Source organism: Aplosporella prunicola (genome assembly GCF_010093885.1).
Source record: "Aplosporella prunicola CBS 121167 unplaced genomic scaffold K452scaffold_39, whole genome shotgun sequence".
In the NCBI taxonomy this organism is placed as follows: Eukaryota; Fungi; Ascomycota; class Dothideomycetes; order Botryosphaeriales; family Aplosporellaceae; genus Aplosporella; species Aplosporella prunicola.
The window spans coordinates 48,434-59,662 of NW_022983567.1; the positions used below are offsets into that span (position 1 = coordinate 48,434).

Here is an 11,229-nt window from a genome sequence, read left to right on the forward strand (position 1 = left end):
CGGCGGCCCATCGTCGGCGATCCTGCCCTCAACCTCACCAACGCCAAAACCCAAAAGGCCATGCACCACCTCACCCGTCGCGTGCCAAATGTCTGCCACCGCTGCGCCTCGCGCCTTGCCAGGCCCTACACCATCGCCCATGCTTCGCGCCACAATGGCCGGCCCTTCCGTCTCGCCGTCATCGGCTCCGGGCCCGCGGGCTTCTACTCGGCCTACCGCGTCTTGAACAGAATACAGGACTCGGTCGTCGACATGTACGAGCACCTCCCTGTGCCGTACGGGCTCGTCAGGTTTGGCGTGGCGCCCGACCACCCGGAGGTCAAGGTTAGATGGAACGCCGGCGGGTCTTGTGACTGTACTGAGACGCCGCTTGTAGAACTGTCAGGACAAGTTTGAGGAAGTCGCCCAGTCGCCGCGCTTCAACTTTGTTGGCAATGTCGACGTCGGCCACGACATACCGCTCACGGCGCTGGCGCCGCACTACGATGCCATCCTCTTCGCCTACGGCGCCTCCAAGGACAGACGGTTGGGCATACCCGGGGAGGATCTGCCAGGCGTTTACTCGGCTAGGGCGTTTGTGGGATGGTACAACGGCCTGCCAGAGTACGCCGACCTGGACCCTAAGCTCGACGCCGGTGAAGAAGCCGTTGTCATCGGGCAGGGTAACGTTGCGCTTGACGTGGCGCGGATACTGCTAAGCGACGTGGACGCGCTTCGCAAGACAGACATTGCCCCGCAAGCATTGGACAGGCTGGCGCAAAGCAAAGTTAGGTCCGTCAGGATTGTCGGGCGGAGGGGCCCCATGCAGGTACGGCGCAAGGCGGGACGCCCAGACACCATCGTGACTGACCGCCCACCAGGCCGCCTTCACCATCAAAGAAGTTCGCGAGTTGCTCGGGCTCCCAGGCATCGCATTTGAGCCCATAGACCCGGCGCTGTTTCCTCCGGAGAGCTACAAGCTGACGCGCCAGGCGAAACGCATTACCAAAATCCTATCGGAAGGCTCGCCGAACCCTGCGTCGTCGGCCAGCAAGATGTGGGCCCTGCAGTTCCTTCACTCACCCAAGGCCTTCCACGGCTCACCCAACGCTGCAGGGTCGCTGTCCCACGTCGAGTTTGAGCGCACGGCCTTTGTGCCGGAGGCGGACCCTTTCGAGCGTGGCGCACGGGTAACGGGAACGGGCGCGACGACGGCGCTGCCCGCGGCGTTGGCCTTCCGCTCCGTGGGCTACAAGTCGACGGCGTTGGCGGGACTGGACGATCTGGGAGTTCCCTTTGACGAGGGAATGGGCATCATCCCGAACGACATGCACGGGCGTGTCGTGACACCGGCGGGCGGACCATCGTCGCTGACGGCTGCTCACGTGCCTGGCATGTACTGTGCAGGCTGGGTCAAGCGCGGGCCCACGGGCGTCATTGCCAGCACCATGGAGGATGCATTTTCGTCAGCCGACATCATTGCTCGCGACTGGCAGCAGGAAGCAGGGTTTTTGAATGGTTCCGGGCTGGGCTGGGAGGGCGTCCGGTCGGCGTTGGGTGGCGCCAAGAGGATAGTGAGTTGGGGAGATTGGAAGCGCATTGATGAGGCGGAGAAGGCGATTGGAAGGGAAAAGGGACGCGAGCGAGAGAAATTTACACGCGTCGAGGACATGTTGCGGGTGCTGGACGGATGAAAGAGACGTGACTCGTGGCTGAGATGGAGAAAAACACGAGGAAACGGCAAGAAACATGGCAGCGTAGCAGTGGAGTGAGTAGTCAGAGTCAGAGCCGAAATCAAATGAAGTGGGAAAGGAAGGAAGCAAACGACAGCAAATTTCCCCCGCCTCTGGGCAGGCAGGCAGGCCCCGCATGCACGCGCGCACGCACGCACGCACGCACGCACGCACGAAACGCTAGGTAGACGACAACAAGTCAACAACGACGACAACTCAAATCATGGTGACCGGGCAGGGCGCAGTGCAGCGTAGCGCAACAGGCAAGCAGCAAGCAAGCAAGCTGTCGAGGGTATGTGGTGGTAGTATGTATTTATGGCTCAGCCCTACGCGCGGGCGTTTCGTGGGCAGTGGTGAAACAGACGGAGCTATAATGGGAAGTAGATATGCAAGGAGTGGGGGGAGGGAGTGAGAAAGGACGAGGATGTGCGGGAGATGCTTGGCCGGGAAGAGGTGAGAGAAAAAGGGCCAGTCAAGGGTGGCGAGAGAGGTGCCAGTGCATGGACTTAGCAGGGCCGCGTTAAAGGGATCTGCGGAAGCGCTGAGGCAGCCAGGGGCCAGCCAATCGTCGGCCCCAGACGCGCCTGTCCTGCCCGCTTCTCGCACAGCGACTTGGAGCTGCGCCATTGGTCCAGCGCGCGCTTGCCTCGAAGTTTCGCATCGTTTTGAAAAGGGCCACAATGCCTTTCTTCTTGGGTTGTGTCGCGACCTTTGTGTCTGTGTGTCCCGTCGTCCCTTTCTCATCCTTCTTCGCGTTGCTTTGCTTGCTTTGCTTTGCTTTGCTGTGCTTTGCTTTGCTTTACTACTACTTTCTACTTTTGACTTTTATTTCTACTACTACTACTACTACTACTACTACTACTACTACTACTACTATATTCGGGCTGCTTACGGCGACTGGCTCGACGTTCGCTCCTTTGCTTCCCTTCTTCTTTCTCTACCTACTACGTCCTGCTTGCAGGCAATGTCTCTTGCGCGGTCATGACTTCGCGGAAATCCTCTCTTAATGCATGGCTGGCCACATCTTTCGGGTGCTGCGCATCCGCATCTCCTTCCGACGATTATGTCGACCAAACCACTAATGGTATTTACCCCCCATCTTCTTTCCTACATATTTCCCTCTAACCTCCTCTCGCAGTTGGCAAGAGCTCGGCCGTCTCGGACGAGCAGCCGCGCCCTCTCGTCCTCCCACGCATGCAGACGTACCCCAAGCCGTCCGGGCGAGGCATCGGGAAGCTCAACGACAACCGACCCTGGACGGCCCACGGACGGTCAGCGTCGAGGCCGACGATCGGGGCGCCGACCAACTTCCGCAAGGTCGACGGCTGCACGCCGCTGAACAGCAACCCGCCGACGCCGCCCGTGGCCGCCGGCCCCGTCGCCCCCATCGCGCCCCGCCGCCGCAGCTTCCGCCCCCTCGAGCTCTCCATCTACTTCCCCCAGAACAAGCTCTCGCCCTTGCCCGACTTCACCAACTCGGTCTGGACCAAGCAGCCAGAGGGCCTGGCTATGCCGCCCCAGGCCGTCGTTAAGCCCCGCAGCGACTCGGGCTGCGACACGGGCTCGCTGCGCAGCAGCTTCGGGCTGCGGAAGCCGGTGCCGTCGTTCGTCCCGTTCGGCGACGAAGACGACGACGTCGAAGACATCGAGGGCCTGGCGAGCGCGGCCGTCGTCACCGACGACAAGTCCCACGTCATCCCGTCTCCCCGCCCAACACTGAAGCGCGACAGCGTCGCCACCATCAACAGCGCCTCGCGCCTCGCTCTGGAGCGCGCAACCGCGCTGCCGGCGCCCCCGCGCTCCGCCCTAAAGCGGGTGAACAGCCTGCCCGAATCGCCCACCACGCCCGTAGCAGCGACGTCCTCGCACACGCGCTCCAACACGGAACCCATCGCCGCGCTGGAGAAGGCGCAAGCACAAGCCCAGACGCAGCCACAACCGCAGACACAAACGCAGCCCCAGCTCCGCGCGCGCCGCATCACGCGCGACAGCGTCGACGCCGCCATCCGCGAGCTCAACAGCATCGTCTCTGAGCGCCGGCGCGCCGCCAAATCGGCCTCGAGCTCAAAAGCCAGCAGTGTGCGCGCCTCGCCCGCATCCATGCACGTCCCGGCCATTGCGCCAAACTACAAGATGCACGTGCGCAGCGAGACGCTCGAGGATATCGGCTCGGCGTTCTCGATGCCGCTGGCCAGCAACAATGCCGCGGGACAGGACCAGACGCCCCTTTCGCAGCCGCTGCCCTCCGTGCCCGCCTCCCCCTCTACCACGATGGCGTCGGCGCCCTCGCCCCCGCAGGCGACGACCTTGTCCACGTCCACGCGCGCCCGCCTCGCCGGCTGGTTCCGCCGCGCCCCCGGCCACGCCGGGCACGCCAAAGCCGCGTCGGAGCCGTTCTACGCGCTGCAGCCTAGCGGCAGCACGCGCTCGGCGACGGCCGTCAACGCGCTGACCACGTCCTCGACGCTCTCGTTCCGCACCGCGCCGCCGTTCCCTATCTCTACTACCTCGACTGGCACCGCTGCCATGTCCGTCTCCACGACGTCCCTGCCCGAGACGCTGCGCACGTCTGTGGCGCATGCGTCGCCACCGTGCTCGCCGAGGGAGGTGCGTGCTGGTGGTGGTGCGGTTGGTGTTGGTGGTGCTGCCTTGGGGTTGGGGATCAGAGAGAGCTATGGCGCGTACCCGGGCGTGCATCCGACGAAGGATGGGCGCCTGATTCGCATTGCGGTTGTGCCGCCGACGCCGGAGATGGGCGCGGGTGTGAGGCGTCAGCAGTCGTGGGGGAAGGGTGTGGGTGCGAGTAGGGGGCTGGAGAGCTTGAGGGGGGTGGGTGTTGCGTACTGAGCGATTGCGTAGGAAATGAGTGGCGAATGCTTCTTTTTGGCGGTTGAATTAGGTGGGTGAGCGAGGTGTTGAAAAAGGAAAGGAGGGCTGGAAAAGGGGAGATATACCATAAACGTTTTGCGCATCTTTCTTACCTTAGCTTTTCTTTTCCTTTTCCTTTTTCTTTTTCGGCGGCAGGCGTCGGCTATGGACGCGCTTGCCTGGCTGGCCTGGCCTGGCTTTGTTTTCTCACGCACGCACTGCCTGTAATAGCGACAACACGGATCGTAACGTGGTTGTCAGGCTCTCGTTCTGGTGGTGGTGGGAGGTAAAGGGGAGAAGTGGTTACGACATTCGTTTAGTCCCATAAGGGCTCGCTCACGCACGTACGTATATTTAGTTAAGTTAGGTAGGTAGTTTAACTCGCTCGTTTTCCGTCGGGGTGGTGTATGTATGCTATGATTTGTATGACGTGACATGATATGATGGGTTGGTTTGGATTACGCACTTGTTTGGTCCATTGTAGGCAATGTAGGTAGGTAGGTAGATATCTAAACAGTGCATCTCCCCTCTATCTATCCAGCGAAAACGATTTCTAAAAACGTCGCAACGCCTACCTAGATTATCTCCTTACCGGAACCACCCTACGTTCGCTGTGCTTGTTCTTATAGTAGACGTGCTTGGGCACTAAGAGAGAGCTAAAGGAGGAGGTGGTGTATATATATATTCTTAGGGCGTGGTTGTACTAGTAGTAGGCATCTAAGGTAGAGCGATGGTATAATAGTATGGTAGTAGTAGTAGCAGTAGATAGGTATAGTAATTACTTGCCGATTCTAGTTACTCGCCCGCCTTTTTCTTTGCTATACGTATATAGGCAGTGGGTAGTATGCAATGGTATAAGCCAGGTACCTAGATACTGTGCATATCGACCGTAGATAGTATCCTCTTATAGGTAATAGTAAAAACAACGCCTACTGACCCTTCCCTCCTACACACCTACACAAACACCTACACTCGCCCCCACGCTCCAGCTCCAGCATACATACCTACCTAGGTACCTACCTACCTACCTACCTACCTACCTACCTACCTACCTACCTCCCTACCTTCACCACCTTCCTAGCATCCTCAGACACCAGCCACACCGCACACCACACACCACCCCTCCCCTCCCCACCACCGCCCACGCGGCACGGCACAGCACCCCAAACCCACATGAAGCAAGCAGCCAGGCAGCACGCACGCCTCCCCTTCCACCGCCTAGGTACGCTCCGGCACGCTCCGGCACGCTCCGGCACAACGCCGCTTGCATGAAAAACGCCCTAGGTAACAACGCAAAACACACTGCAGACGCGCCAAGACGCGGCAGGCAGGCCCCACGCACTCGCTCACGCAACACCCACTCGCTCGGTGCTGGCTTTCGCGCTCGCTTAGGTGGCTAGTCGACTGCGCAGGCGATTGATTGCTGTTTGATTGATTGCATTGATTCCAATCCATTATTACCTTTCCTCTCTCAACACTAGGTACTACTACTGCACGCAACGCCTATTGCATACACAAGGCGCCAACCCAAGCCACACTAATCCAACACCTGCCATCAGCTCGAAAAAAACCAAAACAGAGAGGGCGCAAAACAACGTCGTCAACAACAACAACAACAACAACAACAACAACAACAACAACAACGTCAACACCGTTTCCTAGCACTGCGCAACACAATGAAACATAATAGTGGTGAAGGTGGCGAGAAACAGGTAAGGCGCAACAGCAGCAACAGTAGCAACAGCAAGCAATAGTACCTAGTCCACAGTCCACAGACGAATAGCAGTAGCAGCAGCAATACGCAGTAGTGGGTCGTACGCAATCGAGCAGCAGCAGCAGTAGTAGCATAGTATATAGTATAGTAGTAGCAGCAGCACCGTGGTATCGAACGCCGAATCGCTCGCAAAGGACCGAGTCCACGAGAAACACGGGTAGGTATGAGAGAGGCAGGCAGGCCGAGAGCCCGAACGACAGAACCAACAGTACGGGGCGAGGAGGTAGGAGGAGGTAGACGGTAGGAGGAGGAGGTGGAGGAGGTGGAGAAGAAGCCGAAGCAGACGAACGAAGAATGAAGAAGAAGAAAAAGAAGAAGAGAAAAAAGTAATCGCGGAACAAGAACACGCCCGTCGTGTTGCGTATGTGCTGTACAAGAAGTGGATCCTCGAATCGAAGCCAAGCGAAGCCAAGAAAAGAAGAAGAATGAAGAAGAAAGAAGCGGCCGGTCATGGTTGATGCATGATGCATGATGAACGATGCTGCTGCGAACCAAAATGAAGATGAAGAAGATGATGATGATAGCTACATAAACGATGGCGTAGCGCGCGATACACGTGTCGAGGAACAAACGGGGCCTTCGTTGGGGGTACTGTAACCAAAAGCGAAGAAAAAGATTCAAAAAAGTATAAATCTGAAGCCCAACGATGCCGGTCCAAGACTTTGACTGAAGAGTCATGAATAAGGGGCGTTGAGGTGTGAAACTGGGAAAATTCGTCGATTGCTTTTTGGTGTTTTTTTGTGTGACAGAGGCTTGTTCAAGTTCATACTTGGACGGGGTCCAGCTCCGGCGCGAATATCGTTTTGTTGTGCTCCAGCAATGCCTGGATGGCGTTGCGTTGCGGGCCCATGTCCGTCATCTCGCGCTCGATGGACTCGGGCCGCATGATCGTGGGCGCGAACACGACGGCAAGGTTGAGGGATGTCATCTACGCAGTGTGAGTCCATGATTTCAAAATCCATGCTCAATCGAACACTTACCTTGTTGTCACCCTCGTGTGCCATGACACGGGCAAGATGGAAAACCAAGAACTCCAAGCAGTCACGGTGGTGAATAGGCAGGTTGTCAATAGCATGACGCATAGTGACAATCTTAATGTCGAGGTCCGGCTGCTGACCAGCCGCAAGCAGCTCATCATACACGCCAAACGTGATGAGCGGGTTGGGCAGGCGGCGGAAGTATTGCTTGAGAGCCGAAGTAACCGCATGGATATCGAGATCCGGATCCGAAATGTCGTACTCCGCTTCCTTTTCGAAGCCATTCTTGACCTGGTTGACTTGACCGGAGCCACCGCTCTTGCGGTAGATACCTTCGACGTCGACACCTAAAACACGTTAACATCAGGTACATTGGAGAAGGGCAGGGTGTTGCGCTCACCTCTGAGTTCAACCTCCTGAATACAGCGGCGGACGATGCTAGGTATCGTGCTCTTCTCGAACTCGCAGCGCTCAGAAAGATCAGAACCAAACAGGCCCTCAGCAGCAGAGATGTTGGCAGTGCTATTGTTGGGGATATGCGTAGGCTTGGTGGGCTGCTCGGGACCCCTTGGACCTCCGACCTTTTGCCCGCCTCCAAAGAAGCCAAATCCACCGGGGTTGTTGATCTGCTTAGGACCGCTGATCGCGGTGGGCTGCTGCTGAGAGGATGGAAGGGCTCCATACGGAGCGCCACCAATCGTGAACTGAGCACCGCCGCCGCCGCCGCCTTCACGCTCATTTTGGGGCGCGGAGAAGGCGCCTTTGAGACCCTTGGTGACGTTCTTGGCGACAGCCTGGCCACCCTTCTTCCAGTTGAACTTGTTAGCCTTGGTCTTGCGGATGTCGACAACCTTAGGCGCAGCGAGAACGGTCGGCTCTTCCTGGTCAGGGACAAGGTTCTGCATCGAGTTCTCGTTCTGCACAGCCTTCTGGATCTCGGAGATGGTGATATCTGATTTTTCTTTGGCGTGGTGGTTAGTGTAAATTCCTAATCCATTGGCAGACCGTTGTATTTCAAACGAACCTCCGGGCACGCGGTTGGCCTTGTAAAGATCCTGGATGTTGTGCACCAGCTGGTTGTTCAGCTCGGCGAGCTGGCTGTTCTTGGAGCTCAAAGACTCAAACTCCATGTAACCCTTGTCCTTCATCATGATGAGGTTCTTGATGTCCTCATTGACTTCGTTCCTCTGCTGGATCAGTTCTTCGATCTCGTTGCCGATCTTAGCCTTGAATCCTTCCAAGGATGCCGCAAAGTCTTTCAGGAAGGACGACTTGAAGGAGTTCAAGTCCATGGCACGGCCGCTTTCCTTTGCATTCTTCAGGTGGTCAGTCATGATGTCAAGCTCGCGCATAACCATTTCCCGTTGCGTATCCAGAACGGCAATCGTCGATCTCTTGTCGCGCAGTTCATTGTTGACCTGTCTGATGTCACTGCTCCTCTCCTGGAGACCGCTCTTCTCGGATTCGAGCTCGGAGATGCGCTGCTGAGCGTGGCGCAGCTGGTTCCGCAACCAGACAGGGTCGTCGTGTTGCTCGGGGGAGCCTGAAGTCGGGCTGCTAATGTCAACCGAGCCATTGAGCGGCGATTTCCACTTGTTCGACTGGGAAGACCTAGAACCGCGGTCACTGAAACTACGGCCGTGCTTGACCGCATTCGAGACTCGGCGCAGAACGTTAGGGTCTTTCTCTCCTTCATTGTCTCGGAAGATCCGAGCCATGTCCTCGTCAACCGTAAAGTCGCCACCGGTGCTGTAGCGCAGGACGGGCGACATCGGGTGCGAGGATTCACTGATAGTGCTAATAGACTCAGCCGTTTTGTGACCACTACTATGAGGAGGAGGTGCGGGAGCAGACCTGGGAGCGGTAAACGAGTCGGAAGAGTCCTTTCCACCGGGCTGAGCAACCCGCCCAGCGGAGCGCGGCGGCGGATCCATAACACTTCTGGAAGTAGGCGACTCGGTGGGCTTGGAAATAGACAGACCACCGTTAAGCTGTGCTAGAGTATTGATGTCCCGGTTTTGCAAGGCGGATGAAGCAGAGGCCTTGCGCTCGTGTTTGGGCCCAGTCGGCGTAGAAGGCGAAGGCGGAGCCGTCTGCTCCTTCCGCTGCTGCATCGTCTGAGATGCGGCAAGCGAATCCCCTCTCTTGGGTCTTTCGACCTTGCCGCCGAAGGGAGTCGCCAACGGGTGCATATCGCCGCGCTCATAGTCCTGCGAACCTGGGGTGTAGTTGGAGACGTCAGAAACTGGCGACGTGATGGCACTTGATAGTGAGTGACCATCGGGCGAGCGAACGTCCGCATTCGACGTCGATCTCGACCCATTCTTCTTTGATTTTGGAACTTCTTGCAACTTGAACCCCTCGCCGAGAGACGGCGGTGCGGGGGTCGAGTTGCTGTGAGCCGGACGAGTCGGCCTGTCGGAGCCAATCTGGGGAGAAGCATTGGCAGAAGAGGTGGTTTCTCTGCGCGAAATGCGTTCGCTCGAAGGAACGCGGCCGCGATCCTGGTACGCAATATGGGGGCTGGACGTGGATTTGCTCCTCCTTTCCGTGGAACTCGACCGCGAAGCGCTGTCCTTCAGCAAATCCCTGTGGGCAGTGCCCGGTTTTCCACCGTTGAAGTAGTCCCGCTGTTCCCCCCGCCCATTGTCGTAAGCTCTGCTGTCGGCAAGTGGCGAAGGACCGGGTGCGGGGTTGGGGTCGAGAGCAAAAGGGATGTCCGCAAACATGTCTCCGGTGGTATCGCGCTTGCTCCTGGGGGGCATCGCAGACCTCCGCTTCTCGCGGTAGGTCGTAGAAGGCAGCATCTGCGGTTCTTGGGGAATGTCAGCTGAGATTCAAATGGCCGCCATGGGGGGGGGGGGTGGCACGTACCCTCATGATCATCGTGTGTGCCTGGAGAAGACTCCTGGCGCAGACTGGCAGGATGATCTCTGCTAGGCTTGTGGTGAGACCTGGGCGAAGCGTTTGGCGGAGTCTCGACTTCGGGCGGAGTCTCGAGATCGGAGGGAAAGGAGGTGGTCTGGGGAAGAGCGCTGGGCGGCAGGGCGGGAAGCGACTTGTCCAGGACAATTGGCGGCTGGGTTTGCTTCTCCGGCGCCTGCTGTCGGTTAGCCTTGGATTTTTTCCGTCGCCGTGCCATAAGCGACTCATGACAGCTCATGCAGAAGATGCCTTGCGAGGTGCGGGCATAGCGCAGGTTTTCAATCTTGCGCTTGCAGTTCCGGCAGCGGAAGCAGCTGGCGCAGAAGGCCTGGTCGCCGGTCAGGATGGCAAGGTCTTCGATTTTGTTGCCGCAGGCGTTGCAGCTGTATGTGCAGTTGTTGCAGATGAGGGAGCCGTCGCCGAGCAGGAGGAGGTTTGCGTCCGAGTCGAGCAGGGTGCCGCAAGTGTTGCAGCGGAAGCAGTCGATGTGCCATCGGTTCCCAGCTAGAAGTCACACCAGCATTAGACAAGTGGTCGCGAGGCGGGGCACGGAGAAGGCGCAATTCAGGGGACATGGGACATGGACGCGTACCAAGTTCAAAGGCCTTGCCTTCTTCCAGAATCTACAGACGGCGGGTTAGCGCCCGGCACGACTCCCAATGGGCCGCCGTGTGCTCACCTCGCCACAGCCCTTGCAGTGGTATATGACATCCACATCGTCCATGGGGGACTCGGGGTAGGGGCCCGGCGATTCCATGGTCGCGTCGACACGAACGAGAGGGCGGGTATACGGGGCGAGGGACTCGAGGTGTCAGGGCCCACGGGTGCGGTCAGGCAGGGCGAGGCGGAGCCGGTTCGTCAGGAGCAAAGGGCGGGAGAGGAGTAGTGGTGAGGAGGGGAGGGCGTTCGAGCTGGCATACGCATGACAGGGCGGCCAGTTTGGAGTTTTCTCTCTCCTTCTTCTCTCGTGTTG

General features: G+C 58.3%; 5 protein-coding genes across 5 annotated transcripts; 2 read left to right on the forward strand and 3 right to left on the reverse strand.

Annotated features, from left to right (window-relative positions):
- Nucleotides 1-60: 60 nt before the first annotated feature.
- Nucleotides 61-1,673, forward strand: K452DRAFT_302466 (uncharacterized protein; the record flags this gene model as incomplete). Its single annotated transcript, XM_033542593.1, has 3 exons — nt 61-324; nt 377-808; nt 861-1,673. The coding sequence occupies 3 exons, from the start codon at nt 61-63 to the stop codon at nt 1,671-1,673; spliced, it is 1,509 nt and encodes a 502-aa protein (XP_033392491.1).
- A 128-nt stretch (nt 1,674-1,801) lies between these two features.
- On the reverse strand, nt 1,802-2,575 carry K452DRAFT_117985 (uncharacterized protein). The gene has a single exon (XM_033535136.1). The coding sequence runs from the start codon at nt 2,454-2,456 to the stop codon at nt 1,929-1,931; it is 528 nt and encodes a 175-aa protein (XP_033392492.1). The 5' UTR covers nt 2,457-2,575; the 3' UTR covers nt 1,802-1,928.
- Nucleotides 2,576-2,693: 118 nt separating this feature from the next.
- K452DRAFT_302467 (uncharacterized protein) lies at nt 2,694-4,559 on the forward strand (the record flags this gene model as incomplete). The annotated part of the gene is made up of 2 exons (XM_033542594.1): nt 2,694-2,796; nt 2,851-4,559. The coding sequence occupies 2 exons, from the start codon at nt 2,694-2,696 to the stop codon at nt 4,557-4,559; spliced, it is 1,812 nt and encodes a 603-aa protein (XP_033392493.1).
- A 1,376-nt stretch (nt 4,560-5,935) lies between these two features.
- K452DRAFT_118025 (uncharacterized protein) lies at nt 5,936-6,970 on the reverse strand. The gene has a single exon (XM_033535137.1). It carries the CDS (start codon nt 6,822-6,824, stop codon nt 6,084-6,086), a length of 741 nt encoding a protein of 246 aa, XP_033392494.1. The 5' UTR covers nt 6,825-6,970; the 3' UTR covers nt 5,936-6,083.
- Nucleotides 6,971-7,117: 147 nt separating this feature from the next.
- On the reverse strand, nt 7,118-11,013 carry K452DRAFT_312890 (uncharacterized protein; the record flags this gene model as incomplete). Its single annotated transcript, XM_033543599.1, has 6 exons — nt 7,118-7,282; nt 7,335-7,678; nt 7,732-10,146; nt 10,206-10,760; nt 10,849-10,879; nt 10,936-11,013. 6 exons carry the CDS (start codon nt 11,011-11,013, stop codon nt 7,118-7,120), a joined length of 3,588 nt encoding a protein of 1,195 aa, XP_033392495.1.
- Between the last annotated feature and the right edge of the window lie 216 nt (nt 11,014-11,229).

Excerpts from the sequence above, each read along its gene's own strand:
- K452DRAFT_118025 (XM_033535137.1), bottom strand. The coding sequence starts at position 6,824 with ATGCATCATGCATCAACCATGACCGGCCGCTTCTTTCTTCTTCATTCT.
- K452DRAFT_117985 (XM_033535136.1), bottom strand. The coding sequence starts at position 2,456 with ATGAGAAAGGGACGACGGGACACACAGACACAAAGGTCGCGACACAAC.